At 34.1% G+C, this 21,022-nt stretch overlaps 1 protein-coding gene across 8 annotated transcripts in view; it reads left to right on the top strand.

Moving 5' to 3' along the window:
* Positions 1 to 21,022, top strand: part of TBC1D12 (TBC1 domain family member 12) — a 145,634-nt gene that overhangs the window by 74,030 nt on the left and 50,582 nt on the right. For all 8 annotated transcript variants that reach the window (XR_008912799.1, XR_008912795.1, XR_008912796.1 and 5 more), the window contains 2 exons: positions 13,385 to 13,500; positions 19,017 to 19,099. Coding sequence is in view for 3 of the 8 variants with exons in the window: in XM_007478775.3 (XP_007478837.2) it covers positions 13,385 to 13,500; positions 19,017 to 19,099 (199 nt within the window). In the remaining 5 variants the exon portion in view is untranslated. The remainder of the gene's footprint in view (positions 1 to 13,384; positions 13,501 to 19,016; positions 19,100 to 21,022) is intronic.

Raw genomic sequence — 21,022 nt, 5'->3', positions numbered from 1 at the left:
AATTCTTCACCTCCTTTCTCTATTTTTCTCTTAATTTCTTTTTCTTATTAATAAATCTAGCTATTAACAGTCTTGTGACTTATGGGTTAATTACAATTTTTCACAACCACCCATTCTAACCATTACAAATCTGAGGTTCAATATTCATCTTACCTAAGGTTACTTAGGTAAGAAGGATTCAGACAAGGATTGAATCCATACCCTCTTTACCTTCAATAATGTTTCTCTTCTTTGATTTGCTTCATGTCACAGCTAAAATGTCATGATTTGCAAGAAGTCCTTCCTAGTTCATTTTTTTCCCTATTTTTACTTAGAATATTTTTCCATGTTTACTTGATTCATGATCCCTCTCGCACTCTTTCCTACCCCCTCCCGAAGCTGACAAGCAGTTCCTCTGGGTTATACATGTATCATTCTTCAAACCTATTTCCATGTTATTCATATTTACAGTAGAGTGATCCTTTAACATCAAAACCCTAATCATATCCATATTTTACTATGTGATTGATCATATATTTTTCTAATGCATCTCTGTTCCCACACTTTTCTCCTAGTCCTTCTTTATCTTAGTACCTTCCCTCTGATATTATCTCTGGTTGATCTTTTCTGTATTTTGTTCACACAGTTATTTGTGTGTTGTCTCTCCCATTAGATTGTAAACTCCTTTTGAGCAGAGACTGTCTTTTGCCTACTTTGTATCCCTAATGTTCAGTTCCTTATAATAAATAAATGCTTATTAACTGACTGTCACACTCTTTTTTTTGTTTGGAGTGACAAATGCACTAGAACTTTAAAAACAATATAACATCAGACTAGTATAAAATATAATTTTTCTACCCCCACTGTTACAGTTAAAGTTAAGGTAAACTGAGACATAAGGTTCCCAATGTGATCAATTTATTGGTAAAGACCAAATAAATAATACCAATAAATAAAATAATATCAATAAATAGGTACTCAACTTCCTTAGCAAAACTAAGGTCTTGAGTGAGTGGGACAGCTCATCCTTATAGTTTTGGGGAATACAAAACAAACAGAATTTATTAGATGGGGAACAAGTTATGATTCGTTACAAGAGTTTGACATCATGATTGGCAAATCAATATGATTGTTTACATACAGTGCTGAGGCATAAGGGACAATATGATTGGTTGGAAATTGAGAATGAGGAACTAGCAACAACCTTCTCTCTTCTTCTAAGAATTGTTTGAGTCTACCTGCAATGTTGCAGATAGCACACTAGACATCTTTTGAAAGATAACTTGGTCATCTATTGATACTGGATCAAACCCTTTGGTGTCCATTTGCATCCCTCAAAGATAGAAGATTTCCTTGAGGCAAGAATAGTGATTAGCAAGATTTCTAAACTTAACTCTACAGGCCAACTGGATTTCTAAGTTCAGAGACAGAGCCATGACTTAAGCAGTTATAGTAGGCCAAAATTAAAATTATTAATATAAATAGGATCAATAAAAAGTAATACAAAATCAATGTGATCTCAATATATGTGATCTCTCCCTTCTTCAACAGAACTCTTAAAACATGTAAGAATTTAATACTCACTAATTAGGAGAGGTCTGGGAGATGCTTAGTATTTCCCCATCTGATTGTGAAAACATTTAGTACATTATTTTTTTAAAATCCAGGAACATATTGCATATTCATTTGGAAGTTCTCAAACTTCCACAATCATTTTACTAATTTAATATTAGAAATCCTTTATAGTTTCTACTTGTGTAAAGGATTGAAAACCAGTATCCAAAAGTTCATATTAGAAAATGTCAGACCTCAAATTATCTAAGTGCCAAGCAGTTGTCAGATTCTTTCCTATGAAAAATATATTTCTTATTTAGTAATTTTATACTGAGAGATATCACATGATGTTTTACAATGTGATGATTTTGAAATAAATCAATACCCTATTCATTAGTGAGAAATTTAGAAAAGTAAAAGGTTTATTTCTTGATGTTCTAGGGTTCAGAGTATTGATGTTCACTTTTAGGTTCAGTACATATGTACTTTGAATGTCCTCAAATGTGGAAAAAACTCTTTAGTATCATCATCATTAAAAAAAAAAAAGATCTCTTATTTCTCATTTGTTGGACTTTTTTTTTTCTTTTACACTGACTGCCATTCTTGCTTCTTCTGTTAATATTACCTGGTTGGCACCTTTGCTGATAAAGATATTGTTTAAAATCTTAATTTATGCAACATCACTTTTTTTTCTTTTCCTTAAATATGAATTTGATAATCTGAAGCCTTTGGTTTAGCCCTAATTTTAATAAAAATGATTAGAGTTTACCATGCTTTTTCTTGGACTCTCAGTAAAATCAGTAATAGTTTCTATAAGTGTTATCAAGTAGAACAAGGACTAGCATTCATTCTTTGTATAATCTTTCACTGCTTTTAAGTGTGTGCATATGGTATTATTATTCTGTTCATATACTATTTTATATTTTTGAATATCAAAATGCTTTCTATTTACAGATTCCTTAGCTTGATATATTACTTCTAATTTTGAATCAGATACAAAGAAATATTTGATTTTTGATACACTGGCATCCAGTTACAGCTTACTGTAATATATAGTAGTGCTTATTGTGTTACTGAAATAGGAACTATATACTTTGACCCAAATTATAAAGCCAGCTAATAATTATAAGAGACTGTCAAGATAGCTCCTGGGAAACATCAGTTGCTTGGGGAAGCAGGATGACTTAGGTGGGATTACTTAATTGATGATGTGATCTCTGCTGTGCTAAAATTGTATCCTGTTCTAGTCTCTCTGATCACCCACCTCCCTTCTAGTTAGTATAATAAGTTTATAAGTAGGCATTAAGGTACAGTAGCAGGAAGTAAGACTGCAAAGGGGAACCTGGAACTCACTTACAGACTATTCCAAAAATCAAAGGAGCATAATTTGCAAACCGTATCATGTTAACTAAAAATCATATTCTTAGACTATATACTAAATCAGGGCTTTTGGGTTTTAAGTTTAGAGATTAGCTTGACATCTGCATAAAACTAACCCCAGAGTGGTATGGTTATAAATTAGTCTGGGTGTTCCCCACTAAAACCCTTTAAAAATGAGACCTCAAACTCTTTTCCTTCCCCTCCCCATCATCACTCTTCCATTTCCATGTAGATCCATGTTGCCAAGTATTCCCAACTCTAATCCATGTTTACATGAATGACTGTGCCTCTTCCTTCTCCATTTTCTTCCCCATGCTGCTTGCCTTCCTTCCCCTACCACCTCATTCCTATCACACTGTTTGTCTCTCTTCCTTTCCCTATTCCTCTGTGCCATGCATCACTCTACTTTCTGTGCCATTTACCCCTGCTTTGTCTGTGCCAAGTGATTGAAGACTCACTCTCCACTGTCATCTTGGTCTTTTCCTGGTGAGTACTAAAAGAACTAGCATGCCTGCCCTCCTTTTGTAATTCTGTTAAATTAATTAGCAGTTCATCAAAGATGTTGAGACTGAGTGACATCAAGTCTGAGGTTACATTAAGAGTGAGGTAGTTACTTCATGTCATCATGCTTTGAAGGTAGTAATCCATTCTGTTAAGGTTAATAGAAACCTTTGATAAAGAGAATGAGAGCAAACTGATTTGATCTTACATCTCCTCATAATGACATCTTTCTCTAAAGGGCTCCACTAGAACTTGGAGAGATGACAATTTTTTTTGCATTTAGACTTGATACTCCTATTAATATGTACATAGGCAGATTAGATCCTGTAGCTTAAAGTAGACTAGATGCAATAAATTATAGCTAATGATCAATAATACTCTCTGTGAATTTTTAACTGTTAAAAGTTGAATATAATTAAGGCCATCTAGAAGACAGTATTATAGTGGAGAAAGCGCTATGGATTTAGGTGAGATGTGTTCATACTGCTCCTTGGATTTTTATTAGGTTTTGTGACAATGGGCAAGTCATTTCTCCTTTGAATCTATTCCTGTATTCCTAAAATAGGAATTCTAATACCTGTAATTCATAGGGTGGTTGTCTGTATCAAATGAAGTGATATGAAAAATGCTAAATATAAGAGTACAAAGACTGCTAAGAATACTAAATAAATGTGAGTTGCTGGATCATAGAAGAAAGAGGAATTAACTTCAGTATTCTTGTTGTTCAGTGGTAGCTGAAATATTTGTTAGTAATAGTCTACATATAATTTCTTTCTCTGATCTCTTTTTCTATTCTCTCCATTTCCCCCTCTTTTTCCTGTTTTTGGATCAGTAAGTCATATTAATAGGCAGTAAATTAGTGCTATAGAAGTAGATAGCTCAAAATTGGGTGAAACCATCTAAAATATTTGTAGATTTTCTTATAGAACTCTGTTTCAGTCCCTCTGGCCTCCCTCAGTTGCCTATTTAATATTTAATTGTCCTAGGGACATCTAGGTGGCACAGTGTATATAGAGAACTAGGTCTGGCATCTGGAGGACCTTCTAATCTAATCTCAGAAGCTTCCTAGCTGTCTATTTTTTGTTGTTGTTATTTTGTTATTTTGATTTTTAGGAAAGGGGAAGAATCAATCACATATAAATAAAATGAATTTATCATTAATTTATTAACAAAGAAGGGAAAGGTAAGGGAGGATAAAGGGAAGGGGTTTGCATCTGACTTATCCCGGTTTTTAAACCCACAATCTAACTACCTAAGTTTCCTTAGGGTAAGTCCAACAGGAAACCAGATTTCTCACACATAGAGTCCTTGGTGGGTCAGGTACAGGAATTCAGCTGAGTCCTCAGATGTCCTAGGAAAGAGAGGTTCCTCCAGGTTTCCACTCTGTCCACCAGAGGATATGGAGAATTTCCTCTCACCCTTGTTTGATGGTATTCAAAGAGGCTGCTTGCAAGCTGTCCAGGAGAGTCCAGGAGAGATCAGATCTTCACCTGTGAGGCTTTACTTTCAGCTCCAGACTGACAATTGGAAACCTGCTCCTTTCAACAGCTTAGAATCCTGACCCAGCAGCTCTCGGAATCTAGGCCTGTCAACCATACTCTTGCTACTTTTCCCTTACAACACCCTGGGCAAGTCACTTAACTGTTTGCCTAACCCCTGCTTGTCTTAGAATTCCACCAAGACAGAAAGTAAGTATTTAAAAATTTAATTATCCCAGTTTTTTGGAGATTGCCCAACCTAAGTCTATCCAGCTTTAATTTTGAGTCCATTAGATTTCTTCTCAAAGTGAAGAATAAATGACTAGTGTTTTTCTTAAAACCTGTTATACCCCTTAAGGTAACCACTTTATTCTCTATCTTCGATGAAGCAGAAACAAATATAGTTCCTTGAAACTTGTTTCTTTTACCTCATTTTCTATGCTTTTAATCACCTTTGTTGTTCTCTCAATCCCTTCTAAAAATGTGTGACCAAAACCTGATAGTAGGTCTTATTAAAAATAGGAGAAATACATGGTATTGTGAGAATAGCATTGGATTTGATTCAAGAGACTTTGTTCTGTTGCTTACCATGTATCCTTGGTTAACTGACTTAACTTGTGAAGTTCACCATTATCCTTTCAGTCATTTAAGTTCATAATCTTGAATTCTTTCTTGACTTCTCACTTTCACCCCTTACCTCCACTTAATATATATTTTTAAAAATATCACATCTATCAAACCATTTCCTTGTCTTATCTTCACATGATCAACCCTAGTCCTCCTTACCAGGACTTATCTGGACTGTTGCAATAGCCTCCTACTTGGGATACCTCCTTCATGATATTTCTTTTCCCAATCTAATCCATTCTCTATACAACCACCACAGAGATTTTCCTGAAGTGAAGTCTAGCCATATCACTCCCCTACTCTATAAACTATGATCTGTTGGCTCCCTATTTACCCATGGATCAAACATAGATTCCACTATTTGTCATTTAAAGCCCTTCCCAATCTGACCTTATTCATTATAACTTTCTAGCTTTTGCACATATTTTTCATGCAAATTATGGTCTGCTCAAGTAGGTCTTAATGTTCTTACCTGGGATGTGATTCCTTAATGCTTATTTATTGATTATTGTGTACCTAAATAATATCTAGCATCCTTCATAGTGATTACTAGTTGGGAAATAATTTTAGTCATACTTTAGTTATCTTCTTACAGACAAAACTACTGAAAAATATTTTAAGCCTATTAACAGTGGGCAAGTTGGTGCTCTTCATCATCTGAGTTAAAGAGCACTTCATGCAAATAAATGCAAATAGATTCTTTAACCAATAAAAATGAGTCATTTAACAGTAATCTCCTATTGTGCCTGGTACTGATAGTTTTGTATATTGGAAGATAAAGTTACCAACTGGTCTTCTATATATGATGGACAGCTAGGTGGCAAAATGAATCTAGGACTGGGCTTGGAGTCAGGAAGATTTATAATCTATAGGGGTCCATCCAGTGGCCCCTCTGAGGATCCAAGGTCCCTCTGCCCAGATGTGACGCCACAGTTTGGAATAAGGAGCTGAGACACACTGTGCATTCAGCCCACATATGCAGGCATCACACAGTGCTCTGCCATAGTATCATGGCTCATTTATTATATAGGTTTTCAGATACATATACACAATCAATTCTCTATGTATGTGATTTGGATTGGATATTACAACTACAATTTGATTGGATATTATCAAATCACCTAAATGACACTCTTGTGATGTTACTACAACAAAGAACTCTGTGATCATTTACTAGGTTTCTACAACCCTCTGTGATAAATATGATTAATGGAATAAAGTCATTTGTAGGTTCATACCCCTTGACCTGCTGAGAGGATCAAAGTGCTTTTGGTCAGCTTTCACAATCCATCATAATTGCTTGGGAAATGAACAACAAAACATCTTCATATCTAGGTGTGAAGCAGACCAGATTTGGAGTTTTCCTCAATTTATAAGTCCTGTTTTTCTTGTGTTACTTTGAAGTATCTAGCAATGCAGCTTGGCTTCTGTTCCAACAAATTCATTGGAGTGTGGTAACTGTAGGAAAAGATTCATTATAGTACTCAAGCTTTTGGCCAGTGTTTATTGTAGGACCTTGGAGTGTGTCTTCTGCTTGAGAAAGGAGGGGTCATGGGCAGTAATCTTTGGGTTTTAATTCTGTTATTGCAATCTTTTTGGGGTCATAACCTAGGGGGCTTAAAGTAGGATACACACACACACACACACACACACACACACACATATTGATCCTATAAGTAATTGCTCTCGTTTCTCCTATATTGGGGAGAGAATAATAATCATAACAAGTGCATTAGTGTGGAAAATTTGGGGAGTAAAGTCATAGAGGGGGTTCAGCGGGGGGCCCTCATTCTGGGGTCTTCTTTGCTGACCTTTCTTCCTTGGACTGTGATCTTGTCAACCAGTCGGGGTATGATGGCCTCTGGCAATCTTCCTTAGCTCAAATCCACTCTTAGATACTTAATAGCTGTGTGACCCCAGGTAAGTCACTTAACCCTGTTTGCCTCAGTTTCTTTAACTATAAAATGAGTTAGAGAAGGAAACTGCACACTACTGTATCATCTTTGCAAAAAAAAAAAACCTCTCCAATTGGGTCCTGAAGAATTGAACAACATCTATATGACATGATAACTTGCAGCAATATATCTAGAGTTTTTAGGAGATTAGTCTCCTAAACAATCTTCTCTATCTTTATTCCTTATTAAATTATTAAAAAAAAAAAACAACTTACCTTCTGCCAAAACTCATGCTTCTCTCTTTTTTTCATGTCTTCTCAGACACCTCCCACAAAGTAAATGGGATATGTCTGAGGAAGTAGAGGGCAGAGCATCCTGGGAGATGTAGTCTCCCAGGGCTCAGAGTCATTTTAAAATGCAATCTCCCTGTGATCCTTTGGGGAGACTAGTCTCCCCAAAGGATCAAAACAAACATAAATAAGTTTATAATCATAATAAAAATAAAGGGTATATACATCAATACAAAGGGGAAATGGCTACAATTAAAAAAAAAAAGAAAACCAAATACTTGCCACTTTTTTACAAAGAAAATCAGAGGGCAGTCCTTCACAATAATATACAGATACATACATAACAAATAAATTTTTGACAAAACAAATGAATTTTTTACAAAATAATGAAATTTTTAACCCCCCAAAGTTCAATTTTGTGCATCCAGGCTTTTTCCTCAGGATCTCCTGGAGTAGTGAGTGGTCTTCATGTGGTCTCCACGGGCATCTCCATCTGGATTCTGGGAGTCAACAAATTTTTTTTCCTAAAATGACTTAAAACTTTTTTCACATAAAATAAAAACACATTCCCACCCTGAAGAGGATATAAAGAAACATAGAAATCACACAGGGAAAACATGTCTGAGGCATGAGGCATATGAATCACTGCCAATTAAATCATCAGAAAAATAGCACATAAAAGCCAAATAACTATTGGATGAAATTTCTAAACATTGAATCCTAAATTTTGTGTGAAGAATTTCTAAATAAGAAAAAAGTACAGAATTACAACAGGACTTTGAATAATGCCCAATTAAAGTAATCCATGTTTAATATCATGCACTTACACACTCAGCAGCCAGGACCCCAGTCAACCATCACAACAAGGAAGTTAGGAAAAGGAGACTAGATTTTTATTCCTTGGTCTGATATATTTCTTCTTTCATTGTGTCTTCTTATATCGTTTTTTATGGAGCCAGAATAGCCAATTGTTAGGTACTTTATATAAATTTTACTAGGAGTGTGGTACAAGGAGTCCTGCATCTTAATATATGTTAAGCACTGCAATCTTGAGTCTCGCACTAGGTTTAAGTCCTTTTTTTATTGGCATAGAAGTTTCAACAAACCTCAGTAATCCTAGCAGGATTGATTTATCTTTTTCTTTTAACTTATGTGCTCTTTTGGCAGGTCAGGTTAAATACGTACTTCTGTGGCACTGTGTAGATATCTGTGCTTCTTTGACACTGTGTAGATCAGGTCTGTGCTCCTATTTTTTGTTCCCATTTCTTCAAATGAGACATATGTAGTAAGTCCTAGAATATTTAAATACTAATGGTAGTTTCAGGAGTCTAAGGCTTTTTTGGGCAGGCAGTTACAGTTAGAACTAATGGACATAGAAAATCTACACTAATGTAATAATCTAGAATCTTTCAATTTAGGTAGATGACATGTGCTTAGGAAAATTAAATTGCATATGCAATTTTAAGAAGTGTGCTATAAATAAAAAATATGTATATCTCCTATAATTAGTGACATTCAAAAAATATCTTACAATCAGTGTCACTTAAGGAGGTGTATAATATAAAGGTTCTCACCCAAGAATTTAGATGCATTTTCTCCTATCTTAGCCATGGTCCATAGTGTGAATGCAAATGAGGTATGAAACCAATAATACAGTGAAGAAGATACAAAAATTTCCACAAAAAAGTCATAAAATGAAAATCAAGTCAATACAGGTCATTAATATAGGTAACTGTGAGGTAATATAGGTATAAAGAAAATACCAAATATTAAAAATTCCCAAAATACAAGTTTTTCAAATACAAGTTGTTATGGACTTCCATAAAGGCACATAAAGATAAGAGTAAATATAGGATGTCACAACTAAAGGAAGGGACTAGATAGGTTTTTCTTCTTTTGCTATATTTAAGGGGAGACAAAACTGTAAAGGGTCAATAACGACAAAAGCAATAGAGCTAAGGGGCACCACCTTCTGACCCATGTTGAAGGGCACCCTGAGCAGTTTGTGGACAAGCTCCACTTAAGAGATATTGTTGTGGAATCATGTGATTTGAGTCATCTTCCTAATTTATGTTCCCAGAATTATCATTCTTGAAATTGAGATTCCTGAAATTATTCCTGTTTTTCTAATAGTTGTTGTTCCTGAAATCATTATTAGTATTAGTATTATTCCTGATAACTGTAAAGATTACAATTTAGGGGAGGTGGGGAGACTGAGGCAGGTAGAAATTAGTTTCTCTCTGCAAGGAGTATTATATTTTTTAGAGGTTTATTAAAGGTTAAAGATTAAAGAATATACAAGTAAGAAATATGTGCCTAGGCCAGAGGCCTAGACAAAATAACCTCACATCACGCAAGAGACCGCCTGCTCCAAAATGGAAGTCCAAAAAGAGCCAAGAGAGAGAGCTCCTTCAAAAGCCTTTGAATCAGCTTAAATACCTTCTCGATCTCGGCCCAGGTGAGATTACAAGGCATCCTGGGGAAGTGGAGCAAAGGCTCATGGGGATTGTAGTCCTGTATTCGAGTCTATTTTTTTACATTTCTCCATGTGATCATTTTTGGAAAAATTAATTTTTCCCCAAAAAGATCATAAAAACATAATAAACTTAAAAGATTACAATAGTGTGAGGATAAGAGAAAAAAGAATAAAACCAATAATTGCTGAACACATTGACAAAAAGCCTTTAGGGGGCAGTCCCCTTTGGCATAAAAGTATACATACAAATGAATGTTCAATCAACCACACCCAAAGTTCAATTTTGTGCAACTTGTGGTCTGGAGGCTTCTTCATGGTGGCTTCTCCAACAGTTCAGTTCTGGATTCAGAGAGGTAGCATCTTCTTTATCTAAAATTCTTCTCAAAAGGAATTTAAACTTTGCAATTTAAATAATGATTTTTTTTACATTACCAAAAATCCAGAATGAACTTTGGGATGTGGTGAATTAAACTGTGGAGAGTTGAATGCATTTATTTTGAATGTATATTCTTATGCCAAAGGGGACTGCCCCCTAATTGGCTTTTTGTCAATACTCCTAGCAATCTGTTTTGTTCTCTTTCTCTTTTATTTCCCTCTTATCCCCAAATTATTGTAATTTCCCCTTAAAAAGTGCAATATTGTATGTACCTTTAGTTAGAGATATAAGTTGGGTATATGTACTGATTCATTGGGGAAACTAAGCATTAAATCTTGGAGATTTGTACATGCTTGTTTGCCAATAGAATCACAGGGGTGGGGTGGGGGGATGGGGGTGGTGGTGGTGCATAATTAGGATTTGCACCCTAGGACTCTCCCTCCAAGCATCTGACTTTTGTTCTCATGTTAAGTCCTTACGTTTTGAAGATAAAGTTTTTGTGCGACCCCGCCCCTCTCTCTTTTTCCCCCAGAAAATGCGGCTGGGAAAGCAGCTGGCTTTACTCAGGTTTTTACTTTTGTTCTTGTATTTTTTCCTACTTCAAATGATTATTAATAAGTCTTATAAAATATAATACTTGGAGTTATTGGATATTAGTTTTATTCTTAACAGTTCTCATTATCCACAGAATAAAGCCTCTTTTCAGACTGATATTCAACGCCTTCAATAGTGTGGCACTACTCTCCTTTATCCTTCTTTTATATTTCTTCACCATGTACTTTTTTATCAAATGGGACTATTTCATCCATGAACACATCATATTCCTAGAAAAAAAATAGCCTTCTTCTCTATTACCATTTATTAAAATACAGTAAGAATCGACTAGAATGCCTCTGCTTCCAACTCTTTAACTTTGCATACAATTCTTGGTTTCATTTAATAATATAATTATTTCTTTATGCTTCATGTCTTCCCAGATGTACTAAAAATTCCTTGGGGGCAGAGATTGAATCTTCTTTATCTTCTCTTCTTGCTTAATTTTTTTGAGAGATTGAATTGAGACCCTAACTTTATTTTATATTAGATGCTACTGTTGCACCAGTATATTTTTTTTAATCCTTACCTTGCATCTTGGAATCAATACTGTATATTGCTTCCAAGGCAGAAGAGTGGTAAGGACTAGGCATTGGGGGTTAAATGATTTGCCCAGGGTCACACAGCTGGAAAGTGTCTGAGGCCACATTTGAACCCAGTACCTCCTGTTTCTAGATCTGTCTCTCAATCCACTGAGCTACCCAGCTGCCCCCTGCACCAGTATTTTAATGAAATAATGCCCTCATTTACATTTGGCTGTAAGTACTTGCCTTTCATGTATATCTTGCTTAATTTTGCCAGTACATCTTTGGTGAAACTTCCTTCCTGGACAGTCCTTTTCTTTTTGCATCTCTTCATCTTTAAGGTCTCACCTCTTCTGTAAAATCTATCAACTATTCTATCAATATCGGTCTCTTTCCCCATTCTGAATATTAAATTGATATTATATAATATTGCAGATGTTTCATGTATGTCAGTTTTGTTTGTTTAGCTGGATTATAAGCTCCTTGATCAGTCAGTGTCTTACAAATTACAAAATAATACCTAGATAACTATTTTATTACTTTCTATTGTTTACTGTTTTTGTATTCATCAAAGATGAATGGACAGTATACACTAAAATACTTATTGATCTGAGCCATTTTTGGTGTTGTGTACAATGCCTAATGCTGATACACAGGGCATTCCAAGAAATTGTAATTGCCCTTTAGGAACAGAAACTCTGTGAAATAGTGGAAAGGATGCCAGACTTGGAGTAAGAATTCACATATTAACTTCCAGAGCTTACTAGCTCAGTTTCCCACTCTAAAATAGAAATAAGAATACTCGCATCTATCAGTGTTATTGTGAGGCTAACCTTAGAGAGCTTTCCAAAACCTTTAGAGAGCACTATATTTCGGAATCCTTTAAAAACAACTAAAGAAAGTATATGTTTGCAACGTTCATTACAAATTTCTTGACATTTTTCTCAAGACATCTTTGGCGTGTGTATCTAGGGAGATAGCATGGTATAGAGTACAAACCACTCAACCATGAGCCAAAGAACCCTGACTCTAAACTGTGTGAACATATCAGTTCATTTCTCCATAGTTTTCTTGTCTACAAAATGAGGAGCTGAAGAAAAGAATCTTAGGCCTATTCTACCTCTAGTGATCTGTGAGTATCTAGATAGGTATGATTATATGAGTCAGTTTAGTTTAGAATTCCTTTTTCCAGTGCTTTACAATTAGATTCATTCTAGTGGATGGCCAAAGTGATTCAGACATTTAAAATTTGTTTTACTAATATTGCCTTGTTTCACTTGACCTCTTTCTGTGGATTTTAAGTACGTTATTAACATTTAAATGGTTTGTATGTTTATTTCTAACACCCTGAATGCAGTATAATATGTAAAGAATTAAACAACCATGTTTTTGATATTTAGTTTAATGTGCAGCAGAGTCATTGGTTATTTCATTACTTTTCTGATTACATTTTTTGCTTGACTTTTTGATGGAGTTCCTAGGCAGGCTGTCAGATTTCTGAATTTGATATATTACTCAACACAAACTACATAATTACTATTATGCTTTAAAAGAAGAAATTTTTAGGTAAAAAAATTTTTTTTCATTCACTTGAAATTTGTAAGTTAATACTTAATTGCAATGTATTATCTTCAATAATTATAAATATAAGCAAACAAATTATTTTAAAATGTAAAATTTCTGAATAATGTATATTATTTTTAACTTTAGGAATATGAAGCACGAACAGGAAGGACATGTAAACCTCCACTTCCATCCACAAGACGTAAAAATTTCGAATTTGAACCACTTTCAACAACTGCTCTCATTCTTGAGGACCGACCATCGTAAGTGTTTTAATGATCATTAATAATGTTATTCATATTTTTAATCTTAAAATGATTCTTTTATCTTATTCCATTAAAGGTATTTAATATTCCTTTGAAACTTGCTTTTGACAATAATCATTCCAGAAAGATGTTCTAATAAGAAAAACAATACATTATTGACTCAAGGAGATTTCTGTAGATGCTGGCATGAACGAAGACAATGATGTGTTAAAATTACTTTAGGGATGATACCTGTGATTTCAATGTCTAGGTGAAGAAATACTCTTTAGAAGTAGAAATTGACACCTCTGCAGTTTTATAGTCTTAAAGATTTGTCTAGTGCACTGATAGGTTAAATCATTTGTTTGGGATCACACAAGCCAGTATGTATCAGAGAAGAGACTTGACAAGTAAGTTTTCTGATTTTTAGGTTGGCTTTTATTTTGTATGGTAGGTTGTATTTCTTTACTTAAACTAAAAGTGAGTTTTTATTCATATCTTCTGTATTTATTTTTTTAAAAATATATTTTATTTTTTCCAAATTACATGTAAACATAACTTTTAACATTTGTTTTCTGAAATTTTGATTTCCAATTTCTCTTTTTCTCTTCCCTCTCTGTGCCCTGAGGTGGCAAACGATTTGATATGTTATACATACGTGAGAAAGCAAAACATTTACATATTTGTCATGTTGTAGAAGAAGAAATAAAAAACCTACAGAGAAAATGAAGTGGAAAGTTGTTTACTTTGATCTGCATTCAGACAACATTATTTCTTTGGAAATGGATAGTGTATTTTGTATGAGTCCTTTGGAATTGTCTTGGACCATTGTATCGATTAGAATAGTAACTAAGTCATTCACAATTGATCATTATATACTATTGCGGTTACTGTGTATAATGTTCTCCTGGTTCTTCTCACTTTACTTTTTCTCAGTTCATAGAAATCTTCCTAGATTTTTCTGAAAGCATTCTATTTGTTACTCTTCCCCTCCATCCCCCCCACACACCCCTTTTAAAAATCTTTACCTTCTGTTTTAGAATCAATATTCTATATTCCTTCTGAGCTAGAAGAGCGGTAAGGGCTAGTCAATGGGGGGTTAAGTGACTTGCTCAGGATCACACAGCTAGGAAGTGTCTGAGGTCAAATTTGAATCCAAGACCTCCCATCTCTAGGCCTATCTACTGAGCCCCACTTAGCTGCCTTCTTGTCATTCTTTTGGCACAGTAGTATTCCATTATAGCCATATACTATAACTTGTTCATCCATCTATTCTACAATTGATGGACATCCCCTCAATTTTCAGTTCTTTTCCACCATAAAAAGTTTATATTAATATTTCCTTTAAAAAAATCTTCTTGGGATATAGACCTAGTAGTGGTATTGCTGGATCAAAGGGTATGCATATGTTTTATGGCCCATTTGGATTAATTTTAAATTGCTTTCCAGAATTGTTGAATTGTTCACAAGTCTGCTACAATATATTTGTGTCCCAATTTTTCCATATTCTCTCTCATACCATTTTCCTTTTTTGTTATGTTAGCTAATCAGATAGATGTTAGGTGGTACCTGAGAATTGTTTTATTTTGCATTTCTCTAATCAAGTGATTTAGAATATTTTTCATATGCTTATATAGATAGCTTTGATTTCTTTATCTAAAAATTGCCTGTTCATATCCCCTGTTCATATATCAATTGTGGAATGGCTTCTATTCTTATAAATTTGTCTCAGTTCTCTATATATTTGAGAAGACTATCAGAGATGTAATAACTAAAATTATGAGGCTGGTAGTAGCTTAATAACTGTTATTAAGTCAAAGTAGTAGTAGTAGTAAAGAGAGGGAAAGATAGGAGAGAGGTAGAGAGATACTTAGCTTTCCAATCTATTGGCCGCCATGATGGACCTGTAGCTAAAACTTCAACAAGGGTTCATTCCGCTCCCCATGCTCATGCCAGAAAGACCCCAGATTGGGTCCTGGTCTGACCTTATAAACTCTTTTCTCCACTCACTCACTCTCACACGTCACATCTCAGGAACCAACCATAGTTTCTTAATTTGCCTTGGCCACCCAGGGAAGCCTGTGGAATCAGTTTCCTGTCTCGTTGGTTTCTTGGTTCTTTAACTTCCTTTCCCTGAGGGCTTATCTATACCTGAATTTACTCAATGGTTTTTGACGTCCTTACCTACTATTAATGATTTCATTTAAGTAAGTTTATTTTTGTTTTATCTTTCAAGAACTCTTGTATAGTTTTGTCATGCAGAGGAGGTACTTTGTTGTAGAAAACCCTTTAGGAGATGGTGTTTGGTTTTTACTGAATCCAGTCTTTTTTAAAGTCAAACTATTATAAGCACAGTGGAATCTTTATATTCTCTCTGGGAATTTGGAGAACTTTTAATGGTCTCAAACTTCTCAAACAGAGATCCATATTTTTAATGCCAGTATTTTTCTGGTATAGGTATATAGGGGCAAAGCATCGAATAATATTTTTTCCAAAGAAATGAAAATGAACTTCTTCCAGTAGGCATTGTTGTGATGAGAAGGCTATATATATAGTACATCACAAATCAGATATTTACATTTTAAAATTTTATTTTTAGTATATTATTTTTCTCCAATTACATGTAATTATCATTTTTGAAATTTGTTTTCCAAAATTTTGAGTTCCAGATTCTCCCCCTCCTTTCCTTCCATCTCCCCTCCCTGAGATAGCAAGCAACTTGATCTAGGTTATATATATGTGATCTTGCTATGGAAGAAGACTTTTATAAAACAAAAACAAAAAGCATACACAAAAGAAAATGAAAAATAATATGCTTTGATCTACATTCAGATTCTATCAGTTCTTTCTTTGGAAGTAAATAACATTCTTTGTCTCATAAATCCTTCAGACTTAATTGGATCATTGTATTGTTCAGTTCTTTCTTTGGAAGTAAATAACATTCTTTGTCTCATAAATCCTTCAGACTTAATTGGATCATTGTATTGTTCAGGATAATAGTATTTTTGTTACTGTGTATGATGGTCTCCTGGTTCTGCTCATTTCACTTTGCATCAGTTTACATAGGTCTTTCCAGGTTTCTTTGAGATAATTCTGCTCAACATTTCTTAGAGCACAATAATTTTCCATCACAATCCTATATTAAAGTTTGTTCAGCTGTTTTCCAGTTAATGGACATCTCTTTAATTTTCAATTCTTTAGCACCACAAAAAGAACTTCTATAAACCTTTTTGAATAAGTAGGTCTTTCCCTTTTTTTAATCTCTTTTTGATACAGATCTAGTAGGGATATTACTGAATCAATGGATAGATAGATAGATAAAGATATGGATACTCATCCATATCTTTATAGCTTTTTAGGTATAGTTCCAGATTGTCCTATAGAATGGTTAGATTAATTCATAACTCAACTCAATGCATTCATTAGTATCCTGATTTTCCCATAAACCTTCTGATTTTTTTTATCATTTTTCTTTTTTTGGCTCCTTAGCCTATCAGCTAGGTATGAAGTGGTACCTCATGCTTTAATTTAATTTAATTTAATTTAATTTTTTTTATTATCCCATCATATTCAACTAACCTCCTCATCCTATGTCTGTTTATTCTTTCTAACTGCCCTAATAATGACAAAGTTCTTTGGCTTTACAAGAGTCCCCCCATGTAGGGATATACATAGTTTAACCTTATTGAATGTTTTTCAATCCTCTTTCCTGTTTTACCTTTTTAATGATTCTCTTGAGTCTTGTAGTTGAGAGTCAAGTTTTCTATTTAGCTTTGGTCTTTTCATTAGTAATATTTGAAAGTCCTCTATTTCATTGAATATTTATTTTTTTCCCTGAAGGATTATGGTCAGTTTTGCTGGGTAAGTCATTCTTGGTTGAAGTCCTAGCAACTTTGCCCTCTGGAATATTATATTCCAGGCTCTCCTATCCCTAATATAGAAGCTGCTTAGTCTTATGTTATCCTGGCTGTGACTCCATGATATTTGAATTGTTTATTTTTGGCTGCTTGTAATATCTTCACCTTGACCTGAGAATTTTGGAGTTTGATTATAATATTCCTGGGAGTTATTCTTTTGGAATCTTTTTCAGAAGGAGATTGGAGGATTCCTTCAATTTCAATTTTGTCCTTTGATTCTAGAATATAAGGGGTACTTTTCCTTGATGATTTTTGAAAAATGCTATCAAAGCTCCTTTTTTGATTATGGCTTTCAGGTAGTCCATTAATTCTTAAATTCTCTTTCCTGGAATTATTTTCTAGGTTAGTTGTTTTTCTCATGAGATATTTCACATTTTCTTCTACTTTTTTATTCAGTTGATTTTGTTTAATTGTTTCTTGATGTCTCATAGAGTCATTAGTTTCCATTTGTCCAATTCAAAATTTTGTCATGATTTTCTTGAGTAAAGTTTTGTATCTCTTTTTCCATGTGGTCAATTCTGCTTGTAAAGAGTTCCTTTCCTTGGAGAATTTTTGCATCTCATTTTCCAAAGGGCCAGTTCTTTTCAAGAAGTTCTTCTCTGTGGTGCACTTTTGTATATCTTTTTCCATTTGGCCAATTCTGCTTTTTAAGGAATTCTTTTCTTTGGATTTTAAAAATTCTTTTTACTTTTCAAACATTCAGATATTGTTCATATTTCCTTCTATCAGAATGACCTTTTTTCAAGAAAAAGTATAAAAATTATAGTTCTTAAAAGCACACTTTAATGATTATTAGAGCTGTTGGTATAGGAAAAATCAGATTTTTATGATTCATTCAAACCTACATCGAAGGAAAGCTAGTCACACTAAAATGCCAGGGAAAGTTTAGTCAAAAACAAAAAAATACCACCAACCAGCTGACCAAGGTATTGATGTCAGTAGGCCTAAATCATTCTCAAGAAACAACCAAAGACCATGAGAGAGACTTAGAACCCATGGAAGTGGTGGGGAAACATTATTGATTCTTTTCCAGGGCAGTGTAAACTTCTTGGCATTGAAAGAACAGCTAGAAGAAGATGAGTGAAAAAAAATTTGCAGGCCATTGCTATGAAGAACCATTCATCAAAGGGCAAGACAGTAGAAACTGAGTAAAAAGATGATTGAGGACTGGGAAAAAGTAATTTTGATAGCTAAGATTCATTCATTCACAGCTCTAAGACAGAAAGTAAAGTTGTTTTTTTTTTTTTAGTTTTTTTAAGATATAAAAAGTTGGAGAGGTTTATTATGACATTGATTAATTTAATTATTTTGTTCCAGTTAATATGAACATGAGTGTATATTTAAGGACAATAAATTCAGTGTTCTTTCCTAGAATAGCATGCTGCCTTTCATAGATTCAGTAAAGCAAAATCCTTTCTATATAAGTGCACATGTGTATGTAATGCAGATGAAATTTACATGATCAACTTTCAAATTGGATTGCATTATGACTGAGATATGATATATGATAAAATGTGTAATTGTATTTTCCATAGCCCTTGCCTTAACAGGGAAAGATTAACAGACTAAAAGTCAGTCTTTTTGAAATATCTGATTGACTAGCATTTTATTTTTCAGAAATCTTCCTGCCAAGTCAGTTGAAGAAGCTTTACGTCATAGACAAGAATATGATGAAATGGTGGCTGAGGCTAAAAAACGAGGTATGAACTTATCGGAATTTAAATCAGTAGTATAATTGATTTGTTTATATTAGTGAACTTGAAGAATAACATGCCTACCAAAAGTACATTAAAATTTGAACAATTCTTTTATCTGAAGAGGATGCCTAATATTTACATTTTTATTTTAATTTATTGGTATCTTTAAATAGTTTATTAAATTTAGTTCAATTTTAATTGATGGGAATGCTATATAAATGACTATTTCAATAACTATATCAATAGTTATGACTATTAAAATCCCTGGCAAAGAACACAATACCTTTTCATGATCATATCTGACTTGTGGGTATGCAAAAGATTTATCAGAGAAGGTTGAAGAGCAGATAAACTTCCTGTTTCAACAAAGGTATTTATTTTAATTCATATTGCTGTTACCACTACCTTCATTTTTAAACATTATTAATGATTTTCATCTCTGGTGAAACTTCCTAAATAAGAATGTGATTGAATTTGAAAATACTAGAATTAAAATCACTTTACTATCTTTTAGACTTTCAGAAAAAATTTATCATCTTTAGAACCTCAGTTGTCGAAGCTGTCACTTTTTATTACTGTCTCTTTTTCTAAGAGGTGACACTAATAGTATTAGTAATAATATAATTTCTTATACAAAAATATTATAATCTAAAATGTTTTTTTTTAACCCTTACCTTCTGTCTTGGACTCAATACTGTGTATTGGTTCCAAGGCAGAAGAGTGGTAAGGGCTAGGCAATGGGGGTCAAGTGATTTGCCCAGGGTCACACAGCTGGGAAGTGTCTGAGGCCAGATTTGAACCTAGGACCTCCCATCTCTAGGCCTGGCTCTCAATCCACTGAGCTACCCAGCTGCTCCCATACTAAAATATTTAATTAATGCAGAATCTTAGTTGTGCTTTAGATGATAGCTTACATAGATTTAAAAATTGGTGGGGGAGGTGTATTTTGGATTCATGATATCCTTGGAGTGGGCATTCTCTCAGGAGAGAACATAACCCTTAATTAACTCATACATTGCAATTTATGTAAAATAAAAATGTTCACAAATTTTATGTTACATTGACCTGTACATTGTGAATGTGCTAATACTGAAGATATTTTCACAATACTTCCTATTTGTATATCACTTTACAGTTTACAGATTGCTTCCTAATACATTTTATTCTCACAACAATCCTGTGAAGGAGGTAAGGGAGGCATTATTATTATCCCCATTTTACAGATTTAAAAGCTTAGATCCATGATGGTTGTGATTTATCCAAGATCACACAGCTAGTAAGTGGAATAACTGGGACTAGATTTCTGGCTTTCTGATTCCTAGCTCACTGTTCTTTTAGATTTCTATCGCTATAGTAATAGCTGAAATAGCAGAAATCATAATAACATTTTCTTATGACTTTTGTGAAACTTCTGAAAGTAGGATTTTTCTTCCCATATATATAGTTATTTTCATCTTTAGATAATTGTTGGTTCACAGTCAATAAATATTTAGTGCCTACTTCTGTGCCAATAACTTTGCCAAGGACTGAGGATACAAATACATATAAAAACCAAAAAAGTCCCTGCCCTTAAGTAGCTTATAATCTTTTGAGGGAAGACTAACTCACAAAAGGGAGCTAAAAAAAGGGAGGAGGGAGAAGAAGGTGCTAGGGCATAATTGAGATTTCTAAACAAGTCCAGAAGCTGTGTAGCTGATGGGAAATGGTCAGAAAAACTGTGCTGAGCTCCTTTAAATGGCCCTGCCAAATGCCCCCTTACCATCAGAGGGGACTGATGAGATGTGAGGACCAAGCAGATCCAGTCTTTTAGGATAATGAGATTTCCCAATGATGAGTTTCCTGGGGAAGAAAAGCATAATGGAGAAGACCAAAGAAGCCTAAAAGCAATGAAGCTAGTGGAAAATACAGAGAAAAACTGTGTTGAGG

This window comes from Monodelphis domestica, chromosome 1 (genome assembly GCF_027887165.1).
Source record: "Monodelphis domestica isolate mMonDom1 chromosome 1, mMonDom1.pri, whole genome shotgun sequence".
NCBI classification, from domain to species: Eukaryota; Metazoa; Chordata; class Mammalia; order Didelphimorphia; family Didelphidae; genus Monodelphis; species Monodelphis domestica.
Note: the sequence above shows the minus strand (reverse complement) of the source record. Positions and strands in the feature narration are given on the sequence as shown.